General features: G+C 38.7%; 2 protein-coding genes across 2 annotated transcripts in view; one reads left to right on the top strand and one right to left on the bottom strand.

Annotated features, from left to right (window-relative positions):
- Positions 1–490: 490 nt before the first annotated feature.
- EIF2S1 (eukaryotic translation initiation factor 2 subunit alpha) lies at positions 491–19,190 on the bottom strand. The gene is made up of 8 exons (XM_032344553.1): positions 19,008–19,190; positions 14,703–14,944; positions 12,092–12,171; positions 9,958–10,109; positions 6,234–6,340; positions 4,932–5,029; positions 4,100–4,243; positions 491–3,074 (listed from the first exon to the last, which is right to left on the bottom strand). The coding sequence occupies exons 2-8, from the start codon at positions 14,941–14,943 to the stop codon at positions 2,949–2,951; spliced, it is 948 nt and encodes a 315-aa protein (XP_032200444.1). The 5' UTR covers position 14,944; positions 19,008–19,190; the 3' UTR covers positions 491–2,948.
- A 440-nt stretch (positions 19,191–19,630) lies between these two features.
- Positions 19,631–24,490, top strand: part of ATP6V1D (ATPase H+ transporting V1 subunit D) — a 31,347-nt gene continuing 26,487 nt past the window's right edge. Inside the window, exon 1 of the mRNA XM_032344554.1 lies at positions 19,631–19,809. Coding sequence (XP_032200445.1) covers positions 19,769–19,809 — 41 coding nt within the window. The 5' untranslated portion in view covers positions 19,631–19,768. The remainder of the gene's footprint in view (positions 19,810–24,490) is intronic.

Here is a 24,490-nt window from a genome sequence, read left to right as displayed (position 1 = left end):
TTTCTATGAAAAATGGCAATTCAGGAAGAGATGCAGAGCAGGAGCTGCTTAAGGACAGAGAAAGAGGTAAACGGGAAAAGAATTAAGGAACGAAATTTTGGTTTACATTAACTGAGACATATAGGTACCAAGAAGCTTCACCAGTTGGGAGGTTAATCTGAAGTAGTGAAAAGTCTGTATCATACAATATCTTTAAAAACATTTTTATTACTTTAAAGTTTATACAGTAATCTGGCACAAGCTACTGCCAGCATTCTTGCCAAGTACAAGTGCTTAGACTTTCTTTAATGAAGAGATATGTAACTTATATTTAAGGGGAGTAGATATTTCCAAAGTGCTTAAGGAAAAAAATTTTCCTTTTAGATAGCGTTAACTGTCTCCTCTTAATCTTGTCTAGAATACCTGACCCGAATGATCAGGAATTCCAAGCTAATGAGGTTTTATTTTATTCCTTACATTGTAAGAGACTACCTTTTAAAGCACCATTTTCCATTTGGCATTTCATCAAGGTCTAATATCCCTGGAATTAGCTTTTTTTTTTTTTTTTTATTGCTCTCCGAATATCAACAGGTGTTTGTCTAAATTAAACTGCATTTGATTTGATGGCTTGACTCCAAATTGGCACAACTGCACCCTGTTCTGTATAGGGGTATCAGAATCTTCGTGTTGAAAAAGTAGATGGCCATTACCTTGAGGCAACTCTTGCCGAAGTACTAGTACTTGAATTTTTAAAAATCCCCGAACCATTTTAAAGGTTCTTCATACAAAAGTAGCTGTGTCAAGAGTGTTTGAAAGGATGGCAGTTGAGTAGTAACTGTAATGCCTACCTAGCATGTCTCTATAGGTTCTCACTAAATGAGCCTTATCCAGGTACATACTGGTTGTCTTGTTTTGCTACAAAACACAGCAAAAGAAAATGTTCGTATGCTCCCATTTTTTTTTCAGCTACTTTTGACTTTCCATTACAATTAAGTGTGACCCGAACTATTGTGGATTTTCAGGTGTATGAGTTGATAGCCACTTTAACTCATAGGCAGAATGGGAGGTTGAACTTGTCAATTTTTAATGAAAAGTCTTTGAATGGTAATCCAGGATTTAGATAAACTGGTCAATTGTCTTTAATCTGTCCCTCAGGTTATTTGGAGCTGGGTGTGTAGCTTGTCCTCATATTTGAAAGTGGTATTGTCAGGTCAGCAGGTATGTGTGCTTTAAGTTTGATTAGTTCTCTCCTTCATTGGTGTCAGTGAGGTATTAATCTTTTCTCTGGGAAGGGTCATAAATTTTGCAAAACTGTTGTGGAAGTGATCAAAAGGCCTGGATGGCATAAAAATCACTCACTGTGGAGGTCACCAGTATTTCTCAAGGGTTATGCCTTAAAGTGTAAAAAATTCAGTAAACAACATGGAATTTAATTCCTTGCCTACAACAAACATTTAAGGAGCACCTGTTGTTATTTTGAGGCCATTTTTGATGCCACAAGCTTTACAGACTTGTTTTAACTCCTCAAAAAGACCAAAGTAAAAATCATGTGCCAATTTTGAGTATACCTAGATCCTCCTCTAAATATTCCCAGGATGGCATGTACTAGCAATTATGGCTACCTTGTGGCAACAGCCATATGAAGTTTTACTTTTGGATTTAAAAAGCTAAGTAGAGGCTGCTAAATTGAATAGGGACAAGCCAAAAATGGCATAACTGTCTCACCAACACACTTCTATTTTCCAGTCCCTTTAATATTCAATTAAGTCTAGTACTCAATCAATTAAGGTGGGTTAGGTTTAATCTTTTAAGTATTTAAATAGCTATTCTTAGGAATAATCAAAATAAATCTAGTACCTCAAGTTTCCTAAGAGATTAAATCTATAAAACATACCCAAAGTAACTCAAGACTTTCTACACCCTGGCTAATGTAGCTGTAACTTCAAATCGTGTGTTATTTATGAAAATTATTTACCTTATTTATTTACCTTTAGATTCATATATCTTTTAAACAATTAGCTCTTAAACATAAAAATGATGGAAATGTAGAAAAATCACTGTAATTGTGTTTAATCAGATTCCTATTCATTATAAAGAGCTGAAGCTCTAGGTGGCACTAGTGAATATGTTAATGGAAAAGAAATCAAAAGTTGGGCAATGATACTCAAAATGACTAAAGAAGCAGCATCTTTAAAAATAAAACAGAACAAAAAATTTTACCACCCTGAATTACAAACTCAGGGCAAGCAGCTTAGTAGACCAACAAGGACCAGTGTGATAAAATTCTCCCCTCATACCATATATTGTCCCCAGTCTCAAGTTGGTAAAAGGCACACATCCTATGTAATTTTAAAATTCGCATTTTAAGGCTTTTTTCCCCTAAGAGTCAACTTTAACTGTGGTTAAAATTATTTTCTCTACACCCTCCTTTTGAAAGGATCTGCTGTATAGACCCTTTGGTCACCTGCCCTTATATTTCTCATCTAGACTAAAATGAAAGTAATAGAATTAGGGTCTTCGTAATCTAACTGGTGACAAGAAGGAAGAAGCCTATAGTTAAATATCCCAGAAATTTATTTAATTTTTGCTTGATACATTTTATGTAGAAAGGTTGAGGCTATTTGCTTTGGGTGCCCCTGATAAATCTTAGGGAGGCACTGAACTACAAAGGGGTGCCAATCTGGAGACATCAGAAATGGAAACCACAAGCCCAATTTTATGACTGTTAAAGATTTGTCTCTAGTGAAGTTAGGCCCACTCGCTTAAACTGCTGAATGTTGGAGCTTCTGTGTGAAAACAGCTGACTTTTAGGAGGACATGTCATGTTTTGGTCTGTTGGAACATTTAAATACTTGGAAATAAAAAATATTCAGCTTTGAAGTTTTCAATACTGGAAAACTTTCAAGTCTAGGGTTTACAGCCAGGAAGGGCTGCTTTGTGTTCCTTAAAATGGACTGTTTCCCACAAAGTTAATCTTCGGCTTTGGCTTCCATTTCTTCTGCATCATCGTCTCCATCCACTTCTGCGTTCTCTCTTTCGAGCCTCTCAAGCTGCCTTGCAAGTTCAGTCTCATCCGTATCTGTGACCACTTTAGGCTGTGGAAGCAGAGGCATAATTTCAAAGTGAGGCAGTTCAACAGTACACAAATTCCATTTCAACACTATTACTGCCTAGTATTTTAATAACTTTTTTTTTTTAATTTAAAGATTTTATTTATCTATTTGACAGAGATCACAAGTAGGCAGAGAGGCAGGCAGAGAGAGAGGGAGAAAGCAGGCTCCCTGCTGAGCAGAGAGTCTGATGTGGGGCTCGGTCCCATTTAATAACTCTTAAACACTTGTCCTTCTAACAACTCTGCCATATCTGTTCATTTGAGTGCTACTGTTATCAATAAATTCCATTAGATAAGTAATAGGAGAAATGTATAAGAGTAACACAATATAGGAAAAAAATATGTGTGTAGTAAAACAGTAAATTTTTGTTATTTCTATAAACCAAAACTCAAAAAATATGAAAATAATCTCAGTGGCTCTATCATTCAAACCCACAAGATGTCTTGTAAAAATGCATCTTCTGGATTCAAAATAAATTACTATTTCTTTCCAAACAGGTTTCATTTTTGTTGAGATGAGGAAAATACAGACTAATGTTGTTTCTAATCCTGAGATCAAATTTTAAGCCTGCCAATTCAATTCTGACAGTAACTGATCACTCATTTTTGTTAGCTATTTTTTTTCTCTTTGGCAGGGGGATAAACCTAACACCATCAGTGCCGTTAGTCTTGAATAACCACTGCATGACAGTTCTCATTTACTTATAAAAAGCCCTTTTAGGACCCTCTGAGTCAATGATTATTTTAGGCTTAGAATTATAATCTTACACGTATCTTATATTTTGAAAGGCAGTGATTAAAGTATTTTAGAATGCAAATCATTTAGATGATTTAAATTTATCTATCTAAAATTATCTATCTATCTAAAGTAATCTCTAACTCCAACATGGGGTTTGAACTCACAACCCTGAGATCAAGAGCTGCATGCTCTACCGACAGAGCCAGGCAGGTGCCCCTAAATTTCTTATAAATATTTTAAGGAAAAGGCAGACACACTATAGATCTTACCTCCATTTGAACATTGAAGACACCCCTCTTTTCCTCAATCTTTTCTTTAATAACAGCCATAGCTTGATTGAGAACAGAGAGGCCTTCTGTTCTCTCCAGAGTTGTTGTAGTCATCACATATCGAGGAGGAGCTATTAGATTAATCTAAGGAAGAAGACAAAAATTTAATTATGGACATACCGACACAACACAAAAACTATTACGATGTTTACGAACTCTTTAGCACTCTGCTGCCTTAGCAAATCACCCCAAAACTTGATTTCCAATCCTGTAAGTCAGCAATTTGGGGGTGGTCTGTTAAGGTAGCAAAAGCTAATTGGTACAGTGATGAAATCCAGTATCAACAGTCCACTGCAATATCAAATACGTAGAATTATGACTTCCAGGTGTCTTTGGTAGCTAAAATAACTGTAGCCATCATCAGCATAATGGATAATTTGCTTCTAAAACAGACAAAAATTCTTATTTGGTTCTAAACTAAACTGATGGAACAAAATCCAAGAGATTCTGAATAACAACCATCTGGTTAATGATACAACTTAAAAGACTCAGATCAAACTCCTAAAAGATGTGTGTGAATACGAGAGAATATGTTACCCTTTTCAAGGTCCTACGAGCGTGATGGACATAGGAACTCTTTAAGTTTAGCACAGCTGGCCCTCTGGCACCAAACACCAATCAAAATCTTTAGTTACTGTGACATCAGCAGTAGCATCCCTTAGACAACATCACCAAGAACCATTTTTCGTAACACTTGTTATGAAATATGATCATAAAAAGAATCTGATTTGATTTAGGCTGATAGCAGGGAGAGAGAATATGAACTACTCACTTTGATGGGCATGGTTTCTGTAGAACAATTCAAACCTGCTCTCAAGGCTTCCTTTACGGCATCGATGCCTTCATAACCATAACAAGCCACTTCAATATCTGAAATTACAGAAATTCAAAAACTTATACCGAAAGGGCTTAAAAGAAATCCGAGATGTGGCAGACATACTGGTATTCAAATAATTATTAAAGTTTTTATCACCCTTTCACAATTAGATATCTACCCCAACTATTAACTTTCTTAACTATAAATTAGCTGAGTATGCAGTGAAATTCTATCTTCTTTTCCACATTGAGCCCCTGAATGACGGAATTACAAAAAAATAGAAATCTAATAAACATTTTGATTTCTGGCTATGTCTGGGTTAAAATTATGATTCCAACCTCTCCGTGACTCACTTCCTTATCACTGCAAATTGTTTAGAACAGTTTAGAAATTGCACACCACTCTGGCCCAGTGGTCCCACTTTTAGGAGCCTGCCCAATAGAACACTTACACAGATGGGTAAGTGTCTATGTTGTAAGTCTGCTAATTTGTAGTTTTTTTTTTTTTTTTTTTAAAATAGTGAAAAAAATAGTAGAACCGAAATGTTCACCAAGAAAGGACTGGTTTATTGCTTTATGAATATTACCCCTTGTCATTAAAAAGACTGAGAAAAAGTCCCATGTTCTGCATGGAAGAACCACCATGATAAACTTAGAAAAAACTAGCTGAGGAAAATTTTGCGTAGTATGATGTAATCACTGTAAAAGCAAAAAAATTATGTCTGAATGTAAACAGCATATAGTCCTATACAGATGTGCCTAAGAAAAATGTCTGAAAGAATATACCCGAAGCTGTATTAACAGTGGTTAATCCAGAGGCACAAAAGGACAATACCGTACTTTGCCATCTCCTTAAAAAAAAAAAAGGGCTGGGGTGCCTGGGTGGCTCAGTCAGTTAAGAGTCTGCCTTCAGCTCAGGTCATGATCTCAAGGTCCTAGGATTGAGCCTTATGTTAGGCTCTCTGCTCAGCAGAGAGTCTCCTCCCTCTCAAATAAATAAATAAAATCTTAAAAAAAAAGGGACTAACTTAAGGTTAGCTAAATGCATACATGACAGTTTTTACTTGTGTCAACATATACATTTATTTTATGATGGTTCAAAAGAAGCAAAAAAAAATTCTTAAACTTTTCTTGTTACAAGAACAGAAATACTTGCAGATACTAATGCAACAATATATTCTTTGGTAACACCCATTATTTAACAGCTTTTTGGTTCATGCAAAATATTTTAAACATCATTAAAAAAAAAATCACTTACCTGCTCGAATTTTGACAGCTTGTGGTGTCAAACGCCTATTAATATTGTTAATAAGTACTCCCCGTTCATCTTCATTCAGATCTAAACTATCCAAAATAGATGGGTCTCTAATTAAAGCAAAACAAAACACAAACAGACACAAAAACACAAAAGGCCAAGGTTACTGTACAGATAACTGTAACACCAAACACAATACCATTTAATAATGTTTAAGAGCCCAGGCTTTAGGGTCAGAATGGAGTTCAAATCTTAGCTTTACACTTCATTAACTATGTGTTTTGGGGACTTTCCAGACCTCAGTTTCCAAACTATAAAATGAGGATGAAAACTATACATTTCACTGGTTGTGGTACTAAATGAGAATGCAGGCAAAGCACTTGGCACTACTATGACAAAAAGAAAACATCCAGCTAGTATCTGAAGAAAAATTTTAGAGATCTAGTTAAAGCAAGGAATTAAAAAATGTCTCATATACTGGACATCCCACTATAATTACATTTCCACGTACTTAGTCCCTGCTTCAAAGAGCTTGAAAAGAACTAAAACATACAAGCAAATTTAAGATAAAAGTATATCCTTGGATGTCAGGACAGGAAGGTATTACTTTCAGTTAGTGGGCTCAGGAAGGGCTGCTCCGACTGAAGTGGCATTTCATCGGAGTGCCACAAGACTGGCCGGGGTCTCAGTCACCAGCAGGCTTGTGGAACATGAACAAATGAAAAAAATTGAAATAATGACTAAAAGAAGCAAAGACAGCATTGTTTTAAGAAATCTGTACAGTATTAAAACAGAAATGGCCTATCGGGCCTAAAAAGCGGGGTAAGGGAATGAAACGTGAAAAAATTTGGGTGGAGGGAACTTTCACTCAGCTAATACTGCTTACAAAATATAACAAGACAAACCACCAGAAAATAAGCAGAAGAGATGAACAGATGTTTTCACAGAAGAAACAGTAAACCTATGAAAAGCTGTTAACTCCACCACAACCAGTAAAATGCAAACCAAAAACAAGGTACTCTTCTACACCCATCAGTTTGACAAAAGGGAAATAATCTGAGATATACACCAAATGTTGGTGAGGATGAAGAGAAACAAGAATGCTTATATAACTAGTAGAGGAAATACAAATTGTAGAACACCAATCTGGAGAATATTTTGGCAAAACCGAGTAAATTTAAAGATGCATATATTCAATCCTATAACCCAGCAACTCTACTGCTATTTATATACCTTAGAAACTCCCAAATGTACATGGAGACATGTACATGGATATTCATAATAGCATGGTTGAAAAAAAGGGGAAAAAAGTGGGGGGGAGAGGAGGGGAGAATAACCTATTATCTCTTAATAGGGAAACAAATAAAGCATAGTCCTACAATGAAATACACTACATAGAAATTAGTATGAAGTAGGTCCGCATCTATCACTTCGGAGAATCCTGTTCACTAACAGCCTTACAAGTAAAACTGTAAGGTACAGAAAGCTACAACGATGGAGTAAATTCCCTTTTTTTTTAAAGTTTAAATAGAGTAATAAAAAAATGATTCTATATATACTTTGTAGGTACATATATGCAATAAATCTGCAGAAAAGTAAATAATGGTGCATACTAATTGCAGAATAGTAATTACCAATGATAACTAGTTATGATAATAGTTACCAATGATGAGTGAAGGGAATGGGTTGGGAAGGGTAAAACACTATTTCCAACTATCTCAAAAATTTTAGTTCTTAATTAAAAAAAAAAAAAAAGAAGGACATGTAGCAAAGAATTATCATTAGTTAAACGTGGACAGTCACTGCATGGCTGATGAAGCAAAAGAATGTTAAGGGAAAGGGGAAAAATGTAGGGCACTGCTGAGTGGTAATGGAAGGGGAGCTGAAGGTGGAAACGAGGGAGCTGAGCTCGGGATGGAGGAAGACAGCACGCCAACGGACGGAAGGCATGCGGGACTGAAGTCACGGAGGACAGAAATATAAAGCAGTGCTTAATGGTTAACAGCATAAACTCCAGATGGGAGCCAGTGTCTAGGTTTGATTGGGGCTTTTCCATTTGCTAATTTTGTGCATGTGGACAAAATATTTAATCTCTGGCTCAATTTCCTCATCTCTAAGACACGGGTAATAACCGCACTTATACCATGTGCTGCTGTGAGAAATCTGTAAATGTTTGTTCTTATAATTATTATTAGTCTTACATTTCTCACAATGTGGTATGAAAAAAAAGTCATATGGTGGGTGGGGGGGAACTGGAAAGGATTTGGACCCCCAAATGAGCCGGCTTGCTGGAGGCTCTATCAGTCCCAGGTCCACTCGGCCATTCTGAGAGCTGAGGGGACTAATATTCTTCGGCAGCACGAAGGCTGGAAGTAACCTCAGTGTAGTGGAGAGGCTGCGTGGGGAGCATTAACAGTTGGGAAGGAGTAGGATGAGCAGACGGAAAGACAGTTAAGTACAGAGAACTGAAGGAGTCCAGCTATTTTAAAAAGAGAAGACACAGTGCTTCCTGCAAGAGAAAGCAGAGAGAAGGTATACTCTGTTTTTAGTGTGAATGGGAGAAATTGGAGCGTATTTTTATGCTGATGGAGCAAAATCAACAAAAAGAAAGGCTGAAGACACCGAAGAGGGAATGAGGAGGCATGACGGATAAAACCCCAGAGAAGTAGCTGCGCACAGGTGGTAAGATTAGTCTGAGAGCAGTAAGGATACGAAATCAGCATGGTGGGAGGCAGGAGGTAATGACAGATGGGAGAGAAGGCCGCTGAGACAGTGGAGGGAGTCGAGATTTTGGGCAATGGCTTCTATTTTCTTTATAAAACCCGTAGACAGCGAGGGAAAGGGGAGTGGGTATCTGGTAGAGAGTGTGTAAAAGCTCTAAAACAGCCACTCTAAGAACGGGAGGAAGAACTGACAAAGAGCAGAGAGAATGTGAGGCAGCAGTGAAGGCGCAGCTGAGGTTGGAGACGATGACGAATATGCAGTGGCACCGACCTGCAAGACTCTGGTTTTTCCTAGCGGCACCCCGCATTCTACAAGTGCAGAGAAGGCAGGAACATCGATCCAAGGCTGGATGTAACAGAAGGAAAAACAGGGCAAAAGCTCATGATATTGGCAAGAAAGTTGCTGAAATGATGGACCTCGGTATGTCTATGCTGAGTCAGAAAGAGAAGGCAGGAAAGGGTGAAAAAACACGGAGGAAGAAAAAGATTGGAATCAGAGTCTGGCATAAGAATTAACACAGAGCACGACTAACTATGAGGGAGCTGGAAAGACAGGAAACTGTCTGTGGTAAAAGAACAGAATATATGAATTCAAGGTTTTAGAAGAGCACAAATTCTAAGACCCAGGGTGAGCCCATATGGAAACTGGCTAAAGTGGCATGGGCTGAAGGTCTAAGGAACTGAGGTAAAGAAAACAAGGTACAGTTGTAGATGAGACATCTACAGTGACCCTGAAGTTAGCTAGGAAAATAGCAAAACCAGGAGGGGAAAACATGAGACAAAACCATATGGTTCATGAAAACTAAGGTGTACACAATTATATATGCTTGGCTATATAGGACTGGCCCACATTACGGGTCTTTTACATGGAAATATTTTTATCTAAATTTGGAAAGGACGTAATATGTGGGTGTTGTGCTATTACATGTCAGGCTCTCAACTTGTGTGCTAGACCCAGCAGCTGTGATCTCAAGGTAGAACCAGAGCCAAGAAGGTGTTCTTACGAGACTGCATGCTTAAATGCATCATAGGCACCGTATCCAGGTCTCTTGTATTTGTCATCAAAGACCCAGGCAGTCCTCTGGAACAGGCTCTCCAGCTGCTCGTCCTTGGTGTACTCTAACACCTCAGCAACATGACGAAGAATGCTGTAAACCTGGACACAAAATGAAGAGTTCGATAATTCAAAGATAAGAGATCTTAAAAAAAAACCAAAAAAGGTATTTTTACATTTCAGTAGACAGAATATAAAACAAATCTTTGGTTACACTACAGTAATTCCTCAACAACAAAGGGATAACACGCAGTAAGTTTTTTTCATAGAGGAATATTCGCTTTCCTATAACACTTAAGTGGGTTTAACAAGTATAAAAGTAGGACACTAAGTACAAAACTTAGTGTCCTAAGACCTAGATCAAGTTGACTTAGGGACCAATCAACCTCTCTAAATTTGTTTCCTCTTCTGGAAAAGGGAAATACCAGCATCTCTCCTTTTAACTACAGAGAGATCAAACCTATCCCAATTATAACTGGAAAACATTATGCGAATGAATTAAAATGTGTTATATTATACAAAACTTTTGTTATACAAGTATAAGCTATTACTATTACTACTCCACATGAAAGCATGGAACAGGATTGAGATTTAGTACTTTTTTTGCTTTGTTATCATTTAGAAGTCATCCTTCAATGTGCCTATCTCCTACTCACTGCTGCCAAACTCTTTTTCATTTCCTAAAAATGAAAGGGCATAAGAAAGAGAAAGGGGATAAAAAAAGAGGTTTTCACATTACACATGAAAGTTGAGTGAGAAAAGGAACTAACATTGGCTATTTCATTCCATCACCTTATCATCCTGATAAGATCTACTAACATTGCTCATTTTATAATATCTTAAGGGGGCAAAACAAAGTGACAGTTTCCTAGAGCAAAGCTTCTCAAACTTGGTAGGACTTGAGGAACCTGCATTAAGCAGTCAGGAAATGTCAGTGCTACTGGCTACATTCTGAGTGGCAAGGTCCTCAGTTTACTAATAAGGGATTTCACTGATAGTGTTTTCTTTTCTTTTCTTTTCTTTTTTTTTTTTTTAAGATTTTATTTCTTTATTTGACAGACAGAGATCATAAGTAGGTAAAGAGGTAGACAGACAAAGAGGGGGAAGCAGGCTCCCTGCTGAGCAGAGAGCCTGATGCGGGGCCCGATCCCAGGACTCTGGAATCATGACCTGAGCAGAAGGCAGAGGCTTTAACCCACTGAGCCACCCAGGTGCCCCCTGATAGTGTTTTCTGATGTGTAAACCACACTGCAGTAGTAGTAAACACATCAGTAAAACAAAGGGAAAAATTTGGGTAATGATCTTTTGCCTTTTAGATTTTTATTCTTTTAACTAGGGTTAATTAAGATTTCAAAAATATTCTCTTCATTTAAACACTATTTTCCTAGCATTTAATCCTGAAGACAGAAACACACGAGAGATGAAAAAATAAAGAAAACAGACACAATGGAAATACTGCCAAAGATCTAGAGAATGAAGGATAATCTAAATAGGACCAGAGAAGAAAAACTATAGACAATATGAAGAATGAAAAAATAGCTGTTCTTGCTTCATTAATGATTACTGTACAGAAGTAGGAGATTACAGCCAAAATAAGAAAATGAAACAGAAAGAACCCTAATAAACTAGGAGTAAAAAAAAATAGTAACAGGCCCCCCTGCCTTGCTTTCCTGGATTCACATTTTATAAACCCTTGCTTATTCTTAACATACAACAGCTGGTTGTCCCTGTGACTCTTATCCCAGAATGGGGTTTAAAGTCAAGAACTACATGTTATGATTAAGTCAAATCAACTGAAATCACCCATAGTTAATTTAACCTAAAATAACTTAAAACATTATCGTCTGGTATACTCATTTTAGAGTATTAGACGATAAGCAATGCCTTAAGGTAGTACTACCATGAGGTTAAAAACACTGAAGTCATAACTCTTTTGAAACTAAGTTTTCAACTTATCCTATATAACTCCTAATTATAAATGGAATTACAGGTACAGAAAATCCAGTTTTAATTTTCTTCCAAGAATATTATATGCTGATTATTTATTAAATAGTAGACTAATTCCACACAAAAATTAAACTTACAGTTTTGGATTTGGTGAATTTATCTTCACATTTGATTGCTTCCTCTGGAGAAACTCTTCTTTTTGACAAATCAATATATCCTATACAAGAAAATTTTGGAAAAAAGAAAAATCATCTGTGCCCAAGTGCTAGCTTACCACTGTGATACATTTTTACATCAGATTGGTTGGCTGGCATACCTACACTCATTCCCCACTCAAATCAAATCAATTAAAAACTGCATGAGAAGATGAGAGATTTTTGTTTTCAGAAATGCATCTATATCATCATGTAATTGTATATTTTCTATCACTTCATTGAAGGGAACTAACAATTTCAACTACCCAAATGAAAGCTAGTCAAAGGATTCTGCACTTGTCTTTTTGGCATCCATTCATCAAAGGGTCAACTATGTTCGATATATTTTCTGTATTCTCCTTCTGATGCTCCTTCTGCCTCCTGACCAAAACTGGTGCTTCCTCCTCATGGTGGCCCTGTATGGGCATGGTGTGGCCATGGAATCTGCCTCGCCATATTGTCTGTCACCTCCATAAATTTAAATCCCACAAGTACAAAATGATACAAGCATGTAAATGTACTTTAAAGAATTTAGGAGAGAAAAATGGTCTCTTAAACTTCCTTACATATTTCCCAGGTCAGGCATCACACCTCAAGGGCCTGCATAACTTCCTTTACCACTTTTTATAATGCAGATTAAGTAATAAATCCTTTTAGATTCTATTTACCTGAAAATGTCATTTCTGATTTTCACTGTTGAAGATTTTCTTTAAATACTATAGAATTCTGGGATGAAAAATTTTCTCTTTCAGTGCTTTAAAGATGTCATTCAATGCTCAGGCAGCCATTATTTTCAGTAAGAATACCATACTAAGAGTAATTTGTACTACTCTTCCCCTGTGAATCAAGAATCATTTTCCTCTGGCTACTTTCAAGATTTTCTTGATCTCTGTTTTTCAATAATGTGCCTAAATATGGTCTTTTTCTTTTTTTAAAGAGTTTATTTGTGGGGCGCCTGGGTGGCTCAGTGGGTTAAGCCGCTGCCTTCGGCTCAGGTCATGATCTCAGGGTCCTGGGATCGAGTCCCGCATCGGGCTCTCTGCTCAGCAGGGAGCCTGCTTCCCTCTCTCTCTCTCTCTGCCTGCCTCTCCGACTACTTGTGATTTCTCTCTGTCAAATAAATAAATAAAAAATAAAATAAAATAAAAAATAAAGAGTTTATTTGTGAGAGAGAGAGAGCGAGCGAGCGTGCATGCACACAAGCAGGCAGAGTGGCAGGCAGAGAAAGAAGGGGGCTCCCGGCTGAGCAAGGAGCCTGATGTGGGACTCGATCCCAGGACCCCGGGATCATGACCTGAGCCGAGGGCAGTGGCTTAACCGACTGAGCCACCCAGGCGTCCCCTTAGATATGGTCTTATCAATATTTATCCTGCTTGAGGTTTGCTAAGCTTCTCCAGTTTGTCAAATATGGGAAACTTTGGTCAGTATTTCCTCAAATATATTTTCTCCCCTTTCTCTCTTCTCTTGGAATAGAGCTTTTAATATTTGAAAAGTTGCTTTTTTCCTGCTCTGTTCTTCAGACTCATTCTTTTAAATGAACTACCTGCAAGCCTGACTTGAGCTTTCTGTCGTCTTTCGCCTGCTGTTAGCCCATTTGGTGAGACTTTTTGATATTATACTTTTAATTTTAGAATTTATATTTAGTTTTTTTGTGAGAGTTTCTAATGTCTCTACTGAGATTTCATTTTGTTCATTCATTACAAGCTTATTTTCCTAATATCCTTGAGCAGTTGCAAAATCTGCTTTAAAATCCTTATCTGCTAACTCCAATATTAAGGTCACCTCTAGGTCAATCTCCATTGGTTGCTTTTTCTGTTCCGTGTGGGTCATACTTTCCTGTTTCCTCAAATGTTTAGCAATTTTGGACACTGAATGAATATTCACAGAACATGAACATCCTAATAATCAAAGAGACACAGAATATTGGGTTTTGGGTATATGTTTGCAATATATTCCATTTTCAAAACTTACATAAAATATTCCTAAAATCCATTTACCTTTGCCCCTTTTCCATGTTCTTCCAATAATCTGATCACAAATTTAGATTTAAATCAAGAAAAAAGTATCTTTTTTTTTTTTAAAGTAGGGCTCTACACCTAGCATGGAGCCCACGGGGCTTGAACTCACAACCCTGAGAACAAGACCTGAACTGAGATCAAGAGTCAGACTCCTAACTGAGTAACCCAAGCACCCCTCAATAAAAAAGCATCTTACAAATATAGGAACTAATACTCTGGTTTACTTATCTGTCTCTTCTGAGTTTAGCCATAATGAGTCAACTATCAATATTCAGGTAACCTCTGGGGATAAAAGTCAAGCTACCTGATGCAAACTAGCCCTAGGATGTGCTAATTAAACCACTACATACAAGAGGTCTTGCTTAGATGGGTAACTGGCATCCTTCTCTAACAACTTTGTATGTAAAAATAAGTTTAAGTATAAAGGGAGATGTTTTTGTTTTGTTTTTACAGCAGTCAGGAATTTACAAAAAAAAAAAAAAAAGTAAAACCATTTTAAATCTGAAATTTGTATTTTAGATATTTTTATCACTTACCTTTTTCTTTGTCCACTCTTATGACAACCACACATTCATTCCTGCCAATTCTGATCAGTTTGTTTATAGAACGAATACGCCTTCTGGACAACTCACTAAGAAGAATCATGCCTTCAATATTGTTGTATTCCAGCAAGCTGACATAGGCCCCCATTTCAGCAATGGACCTTACATTCACCATCACTACATCTTCCACCTCAGGAAATTTGTGTTGATAAAATCTACAACTTAGACCCGGCATTCTGCATTTTAAACAAAAGAATTAAATGAGTATTCAGTTAAGGTCAAAATAAAGAAATGTCAACCAATTTTCCTATCTTGTCACTGGAAGAAATGATTAGTCTTCTCTTTAAAGTTCTTAAATGGTACCAGAAAACAGACAGATATTCAGGAATCAAGCTTTTTTACTTTGCTCCACATTTTTTTAAGGCCTGGGTGATTCTCTGACATCAGTTTTAGAGGAATCATAAAAAATAATGACCATCTATAAAGTACTTTGAGGCCTAAGGATTAAAGGTACACCTCAAGAGTAAAATACTATTTTAATACAACCACCTTAAGAAATAACAAATGATGGTAAGCATCACTACTACTATAAACTTATCAGTAAAACTAAAGCTACTCATTCTCCGAGTCGGCTAAGACAATATACTACCACCCACTATATAAAGGGAAGAATCTTCTGACTATATGAACCATAGTACTAATCATGTATCAAGTAATATGCTCTATCATTTTAGACAAAATTACAGTATCATATGTTAAGATAAAACCTAAAAATTTACTAATCACAAAAAATATTCAATATAACTAAATGCAACTAAATAAATACTTTTCTTTTATTGAACAGGTATACCCAATCTTGAGAATATCTTTATAGAACTCCATTACAATAAAATTCGAGAGTCTCAAACTCCAAGCATTAAGTATATTTAAAACAATTCCCTTTGATCTACCCAACCTACACTTAGTGCCACTCCTTTTATGACCCACAAGACTGAAATCATACTATGCACAGAAGTATATTTGTAAAAGAAAGCTATAAAACTAATCATAGCTGATGATTTTCACATTTTCTTACTAACCTTAACTAATTTACTATTCTCAAGGTTCAGAAAATAGGTGGGAATAGGACCTAAAGGCCTATGAAAATGTGTGAAAATTTATTTTTTGAGAGAGAGAGAGAGAGAGAGAAAGAAAGACAGTGAGCAAGTACGGCAGACGGAGAATCTTAGGCAGGTTCCACACTTAGCAAGAGCCTGATGTGGGGCTCCATCTCACAATACTGAGATCATGACTGGAGCCTTAAAATCAAGAGCTGGGTGCTTAACTGAGTGAGCCACGAAGGTGCCCCAGTTTTTTTCTGATTAATTAATTGGGAATAAGGCTGCCATTACTTGATCTTAAAGACAGAACATCCACGCACCAGCTCAGAACCCCAGAGTTCTGGGGCAGTGCAGTTGAGAACTGTTAACTGAATCCACAAGTTATCTTCACAGTGGCTTCCCACTGATTTTACATCTTTCTACTACCTACATGGTCCTACATGATCTGGCACTGCCTCTCTCCCTAGTTCTCTCCATTTTATAGTTGAAGAAAGAGAAACCCAGGCCAAGTAACTTGTTCTGTCACATACTGCTAACAAGTGGTAAGTCAGAATCTGAACCTACGAAGCTTGGATCCATAGTCCATGCTCGTATTCACTAGGCTGTATTTTCATTCAATATTACCAACAAATAGATTAGTAAGAAACATCTTTTTTTTTTTTTTTTTTAGTAAGAAACATCTTTTAAAAAAAAAGCTACATTAATATATTTAGTACTAAAGCAGATACCAGAGATCAATGCAAGCTTTTAATACTAATCTATCCTGTTCAACAAAAAGAAAAAAAGCAGCATATTAATAACAGTGGCAGAAATGCATTTCTGTGTAGCTTGACAAAATAGGGATTTAGCAAATAAAGAGAAGTAGATGTTCAATGGCCAGAATTACCCGCCAAGAAACAGCTGAGCTGGTTGTTTCATTCTTCAACAAAGTTGTATTTTTTTTTTTTTTACTTTTCTTTCTTTTGGACAACTGTATGTAAAGCACTAAAGTCTGAGGGCCAGAAGTTTCAAACTGGGTATCAAAATAAATTGTGTCACAGAAATGTGTGAAAACAGTTTTAGAAGATTTAATATGGGCTAACCGTATTCACTTACTTATTCAAATAGTAAAGGTGGTTAATTCTGGAGAAGCTAGACTTAATTTGATGATTAAAGAACACAGGCAATACTGTAAAAGAATCCCAGCAGGAGATATGAATACTACCACCTTAAGAGGTACCATTCTCTTTACTTTATACAGGGTACAAAAAGGACACAGCCAAAGGTATGTTATTTAATGCAGAAAGTAACCAGTAACTACACAATAGTTCTAGACATGGATCCCAGCCCTTGCTCTACTTACTAGCTGTGATTGCTTGGGAAATGCATTCCCATTAAATTGTAGTTTCTAGCCTGTGTCATGGACCTCACAAGTTTGTGGAGTGTTATCAAATGAGACATATATGTAAAAATTTGCGAAGTGTAATTTGCTATACAAATATGACATTAAAAGGCAAAGAGATACTATTCCCATTTGGTAACTTGATTTGTTAAACAGTAATTTGTGCAATATCTATGTACTAAGCACTGCTGACAGAGAAGAGATAAAGACAGCTAGCAAGTAGGGAAGAGGGAGAATTGAATCTTAAGCAGGCTCCTTTCTTACCTAAAGAAGTTAAGTACACAGTGGGAAACAAACTAGTAAGTAAGTAATAGCAGTATAAAGTACTATGAAAGCAGTATAAAGTACTATGAAAGCATTAAAAGGGATTAAAAGGGAACCAAAGAACAGAAATATTAAATGTCTTTCTCAAGGATAAATGCTTAGTAAGTACTAGGACAGGAACTAAAACCAAGTCTTCTGATTTTAAACCCAGAATACCTTTAACCCACAGAGCCTCAGTAGGTCAGAGTACTACAATATGGTATGTGTTCTTCGGTACAAAAGAATTGTCTTTCAAAATATACTCAACTCCAAGCGAATTTCAAAAACCCTGCATTGTCAGTAATTTTGCCCAGTCAAATGGGAGACAGAACTTCTTTCTCACACCAGTGCATGGTCAAGTAACCATAATCCAGGAAGTCCCCACTCCTCTCCACAGTTAAGTGTGTTACGTGACAGAGACAACTCTTGATAATTCTAATTGGCTCTAATGCTTATCGGTAACGATCTCTGAACATTAGTTTGTAGTATAGGAGTGCTACGCAAATAAGCTTTTAAACTATTTCACTGTAGTTTAAATAGAAGCACCAATCTCTACAATTACTGTGTGTTTTTTCAAAATCCTAGGAGAATCATTAACTGGCAATCTGGCGTCAGATCAAGTCAAAATACGCAGTAAAGCTCTATATAATTCACGAACTATCGAAAGACACATAATCACAAGTTTGTTTTTTTTTTTTTCCTTGATAACCTCAACTGCGAGATTTCTCTGTACAACAATGTTTCTTGCCTAATGATAATTAAAGTAGCCAAGTTTGGGGGATAATAGGGGCTTCAGGCCGAATACCATTTTAACTCCCAAATTCCCTTATCTTTCTCTCAGTGGTGCTGAAATATGGAAAACCGATACTAATAATAGTGAACTCTTCAACACTATGTTTTAGTTTCGATGCAAGGGATGACTCATTCTATAAAGATGCACAAGTCAAGCGATACTAATATGAACGCCAACTAGAAAAAAATAAATTACCGGACAAACTACTCTTGGATCTTTTTAACCCAGCTCTTGTCAACACTGCGGCCCACCCCAATGGTCCCTTCAAGTGTCTGGTCTGGTCCCACTGAGAGAGAGTATTTGGTGGGGTGGATGGGGGTGGAGGCATGTAGTGGTAGGATTCTCGGTGGATGGCGGGGGGAAGCCATGTAGTGGTGGGATTCTCAGGCCCAGAAAAAGCAAAGTGCTCAGCGTCCTGGGGCGGGGGTGTCACAGCGTTTTCCCGAGGCCGCCCCCATCTCCAAGTGTCCTCACTTAGAGCATATCGAAAAGGCTGTACGGTCACTTGGCCCACTTTGCTTCACCAGATTCCTCCGCTCGTACAATGACACCGCGTTAACACGGAAGACCCACCCGGCGGCGCCGGGTGGTGTCGGACACTTCCCGCGCAGGAACGGGAAAGGGAGGGGTGTTAGCCCAGGGCCTATCCTCTCTCGACCACCCAAGTCTCTGGACACAACCAAAGTGAGTTCTTGAAGAAACCGATCTGGGGGACTAGTCACCTGAGGTATGTGTCTGAATCCCGCGCCGGGATCCCGTGCCGTGCTCTTTAATAGCAGAGAGCAGACAGTCCTGCCACAGCAGCGGCCGATCCTCCTCAGCGTGCGCTTGGTTCTACCCCACCGCGCATGCGGAACCACCTCGCATCACGCAAGCGCCAACAGAAGAGGTCCCTCTTCCTCACTGACCATAGAGTCTAGGTCCTCCGAAAAAAAAAAAAGAATGAAGACTAAAGGAGGGCCCGAAAAGTACGCTTTCTCGATAGCTATCGTTTTCGTTAAACAAGTTTCAAGGCGCAGGGAAGAGCTAAACTGACTCTTTGTCCTTGAAGAATTAATCCTCTCTCGAAGCTCCAGCCAACCATGAGGTGGCGCTGTGACCAAAGATGGAAAAGTGAAAGAAGAAAAGGCGTGTACTCTTCTCTCTTGTTCTTTCACCCCGCGCGTGCAAAGTCTTGCGCAGCCTCCTGGGAGCTGGAGGGGAAGGGGCTAGAAGGAGAAGCGGAAGTGAGGGGCGGTTCGTTGAGGCGGTCCGAAGCCTTAACATCCGGGCATCGCCTCTGTCTTGTTCTCCCCCACCCTCCCCACGTGCCAACAGGAAGCGGAAGTGAAGAAAGGTATATACGTATCCCAGCTGCCACTTAGCAACGCGAGGAGATCAGGTGACACAACCAGCTGACTCCGGTAGAGGAAGACCCTGTGGCTGGGCCTCTTGCAGCCACGGTTGCCCGGCCGGGGATTCGAGCCTTACTATCATCGTCAGAATGTCGGGCAAAGACCGAATTGAAATCTTTCCCTCGCGCATGTAAGTAAAAGAACGGGTCGGGCAGCGTTCATAGGTTCTTGAACGCCTGTCCCGAGCAGCAGTCCCTGCATACCCTGACCAGCAGCGAGGTTCCTTGTTTGCTGGGCGAATCTTGAGCTCTCCCCCGTTCCTTTTCGTGAGTCTGGGGCGATACTCTTTAATGGCCCCCACCCAGTCCTCTGAGGGAAGCACACTGGACAGAGCGATCCTAATCCGTAGGAACATGCTGCTCGGCCTGCTGGTTTTTTTTTTTTTTTAAAGATTTTATTATTTATTTGACAGATCACAAGTAGGCAGAGAGGCAGGCAGAGAGAGAGGAAGGGAAGCAGGCTCCCTGCTGAGCAGAGAGCCCGATGCTGGCCTCGATCCCAGCACCCCGGGATCATTACCTGAGCCGAAGGCAGAGGCTTAACCCACTGAGCCACCCAGACGCCACGGCCTGCTGGTTTTTACGGAGATCTGCTGACTTTACTCATTAATTGAGGCTTTCATCCCGTTTTCCTTTATTGAGCTGGGCAGTGGGTTTATAGAACTATGAATCATCCCGTTTTGCCTAAGAGAGGCCATGGTTTAATGGAGAGATGGGCCAACTAGCGAGGTTTGATAAATATTTCGAGAAGGGAAGTTTACTGTGGTGAGAAGCACATAGAAGAGGCTTCTAGGCCAAGTTGGGGGTTGAATCGAATTGCCCGAGTGTGGTCGTAAGGTTTGAGCTTGGATGCCCCTTTTCATTTTCTATGATCCCACGAAATGTCACCTGCAGTGGGAAGATATCCCTGAGTTTTCGAGGCACTCCGTTTGCTCCATCACCACTGTGCCTTGTTCAGACAGACCTCTGTTAATACTACCCAGACTGTAAAGTGAATATTGGTTTACATAGCTTTCCCACTGAATTGTGAGCTGTCTCCAGGAGGTGAGAGTGTCTTGAGAATTAATCCGTAGAAGGGCTATAAAAAAAAAGCATAGCGCCCTAAGTGTTGGGCAGTTTTTAATATTAAGATTTTATTAATTTATCTGACACAGAGCACAAGTAGGCCAAGTGGCACGGAGAGGGAGAAGCGGGATCCCAGCTGAGCAGGGAGCTCTATGCTGGGCTAAATCCCAGGACCCAGGGATCATGACCTGAGCTGAAGGCAGGTGCTTAATAGGTTGAGCCATCCAGGTGCCTCTGTTTGGGCCAGTTTTTAAAGAAGGTTTTATAGTTTTCTCAAATTTGCCTAAGAATGTGTCATAGTTAAGATTGTTATTTGGCCTCTCCTCCTCTTCTACTCCCCCCCCCCCCCATTGAGGATTAGAAAATCAGATTTGACTTTGACATTTAGATCTTTTGATTGTGGTCCTATTTCTTTGGAGGTGTTCTTGTTTTTTTCCTTCATCCTGATTTTTTTCTTGGAAAATCTGAGAATGCCTGAAGTAAAGAATTATATTCAAATCCAAGACTTAGCTTTCTGTCTCTTTCAGTTTGGCTATAACTCTTAATGAAATGAAAGGGTTTGGGGGCTTTTTATTTATTTATTTTTGCTTATTTTTTACTTTCACCCATTGATTTTCTAGTAGATGTTTATATTAAGTGGGAAGCAAGTCAGCTGTGGAGAAAGGCACCGTTTGTAAAATAGATAAGGATCAAGCTACCCCCGGGGTAGGGAGATCTGCAGAACTCCCAGAACTTGACCATGAGTCTCATAAATGTCTGCACTGAAAGACCACCAAACTAGAATGGCCAAGGCTGTGTTCTTTGATTGACCCCGGCACCGGTGAAAATACCTGTGGAGAAAGCCAGGTGCTCCAGGAGAATTTGTTCTATCCAATGCCTGATGATAGGCTCCTGACCTCCCTTTCTTAGGGCATTCACTAAAAATGGCTTACAATTATGCATCCTTTCTTTTCCTTTTGAAATATACATCTCTATCCTACAACTTAGAAGTGTCATTCTCAAGGATCTGAAAGCCATTTCTTTGAAATATAGTTATTGGGAAGGATGGATGTTTCCCAGTCTCTGGGAAGATGGAATCCTAACTTCCATGATTGCCAGGTAGCAAGTGTCATTTTCAGTGACCAGCCCTTTTTAATTTTTTACTTCTGTGACTCTTTTTGAGTCCGCTCTTTCTTCTCTCCCTACTGTTCCTTTAAAATGCCCAACCAGGGGCACCAGGGTTGCTCATTTGGTTAAGTGTCTGCCTTACGCTCAGGTCATGATCCCAGGGTCCTGGGATCAAGCCTTCCGTAGGCAATCTCTGCTCAGTGGGCTCTCTCTGCCTGCCACTCTGCCTTCTTGTGCTTGCGCACACATGCATTCTCTCTCCCTCTGTCAAATAAATAAAATCTTAAAAAAAAAAAAAAGTAAAATGTCCAACCACTTCTGCACAAGTCAGAATGGGGCTCAGCTCTTTTTCCTACTGTCATTGGTTACTGCACAAAATCTGTTTTCACCACCTGAATGTCTGGCTGTGTTTATTTTTAATAGTAGTCAGAATGTTAACATTTTGTTTTGTTTTGTTTTTGGTTTGAGACTAAGAAGTGAAAATGGACGTCTTTGGGCTTAGACAAGAAGACTAATAGATTTGTAAAAGTGAAAATTGTTATTTGAGAGCACTTAGCTTGCTGATTGAGAGGAAAATAAGGCACAGGAAGTTAGTGCTTGTGTAAATATTTTCCCCAAGGCTTAGCAGCAGGTATTTTGTCATGTAGTCAGATGTCTTTGATTCAGCCGAAAACAAAGTCATCCTTCTGGCTGAAGGTCGAACATTTTCCCTAATGCTTAGCAACCCTAAAACTTGAAAGGAGTTGTTTCTTTAAGAGCTAGGTTAGAGGGACGCCTGGGTGGCTCAGCTGGTTGGGCGGCTGCCTTCGGCTCAGGTCATGGTCTGGTGTCCTGGGATCGGGTCCCGCATTGGGTTCCTTGCTCAGCCGGGAGCCTGCTTCTCCCTCTGCCTCTGCCTACCACTCTGTCTGCTTGTGCTCACTCTCGCTCCTCTCTCTGACAAATAAATAAATAAAATCTTTAAAAAAAAAAAAAAAAAGAGCTAGGTTAGAAAATACTTCAGTGACTTCTGTGTCAGACAGTTCCACCTTACAGTGTTATCCTGTGAGGTGGGGCTGTCTCCCCCTTATGTAGCAGAGAGAACAAAACAAAGTTTAGACTGAAAGCAAAAGAGGCTTGAGGGATTTGCAGTCAGCAAGAGTCTGTCAAATCCAGGTTCTATGACATACTGGCTGTAAGCCTTTGGGCAAGTCATTCTTCAAGTCTCAAGATTTAAAATGTGTCTATTTCACAGAGGTGCTATTATTAGTTAGGAGGAAATTAAAATTAGCTTGGTAAATTCAATTTTATTTTTTCATTATTTTTTAATTTATTTTTAAAAGATTTTATCTTGATTTCACAGAGAGAGATTACAAGTAGGCAGAGAGGCAGGCAGAGAGAGAGGGAGAGGGGGAAGCAGGCTCCTCGTTGAGCAGGGAGCCCGATGTGGGGCTTGATCCCAGAACCCTGGGATCATGAACTGAGCCGAAGGCAGAGGCTTAACCCACTGAGCCACTCAGGTGCCCCGGTAAATTCAGTTTTATCAATAAGCTCACGTGTTTTGCTATATTGAATCTGCATTACTGGGATTTGACTTAAATTTGATTCAAGTCTTTGAGCTCCAAATTCTGGTCATTAGTGTCAACAAGATAATATGTTAAATGTACACATTGGGGTGGATAGCTCCAGCTAAGGCTGGAAACTGAACCAGCTTCACTTGGTTAGACCTCCAGTGAGGTCATTCAGTGCAAATTCAGCTACTGATAGTAGTTTTCAAACAGAACTGTTCATCTGGTGCTATGTGTAATAGGCAGTGTGACTGGTGGTTGGGATACAGTGGGCCTAGGTTTGAGCCTTAGTTTGAGTGGTGGGCAAGGAACTGGAGTCAGAAATGTGTTTCAGTTGTCGTCCCGTTCCCCACTCCCACCCAGAGTGGGAGGAAGTGTTTCTTTTTTTAAGCTCATTTTCAAGATCGTGTTTAAGGTTTCTTCCAGCTATAGAATTGTCTCAGTAACCTTTCCACTTTGGTAAAAGATTTCAGTAAAATCTAAGAATTTACCCAAAGGTCCATTAATACATGCTATTTTGCAGTTGGTTATAACACCAGTCATATGAAATTATATCCCCTTATACAAATCATCTTAAGTATCTACATTATGCAATCTATTGTTAAATCTTTTACCTACTTTTTAAAAAATTATTAAATGTTATCTGGCATATGGCAGCAAGAATAAAATTGTCAATTTCTGTAATTACTTTCTTGGCTTTGATATTGGGGTTTCTGTTGGGAAAAGACTGGAATAAGAGATAAGACTTCTGTAGTTTGTCACTTTTCAGAAATGGGTGTCATTGGTTCCTTGAGTCATTTGCAAAGTAGTAAAATTATTGGTGGTAGGATTTTGATGAAATGAAAACACTTTAATGCCACACTTTTAATAGAAAAAGTAATTATTCATTGTGGTATATGTTATAAGAGGTCCTTAAGAATATAAATATAGTGGAAAGTAAATCCATTTTTTCCCTTTAGTCCCATTTCCCAAAGGAAACTTACCAGATTCTGTGACTCTTTTCTAAAAGTATTCTCTGTGTCAATATAAGCGTATTTATCCCTTACTTTGCATGTGTAAGAGACTATAATATAGTTTATATTTTTTTAATCTT

This window comes from Mustela erminea, chromosome 5 (genome assembly GCF_009829155.1).
Source record: "Mustela erminea isolate mMusErm1 chromosome 5, mMusErm1.Pri, whole genome shotgun sequence".
NCBI classification, from domain to species: domain Eukaryota; kingdom Metazoa; phylum Chordata; class Mammalia; order Carnivora; family Mustelidae; genus Mustela; species Mustela erminea.
This window is presented reverse-complemented; position numbering and strand designations above follow the sequence as displayed.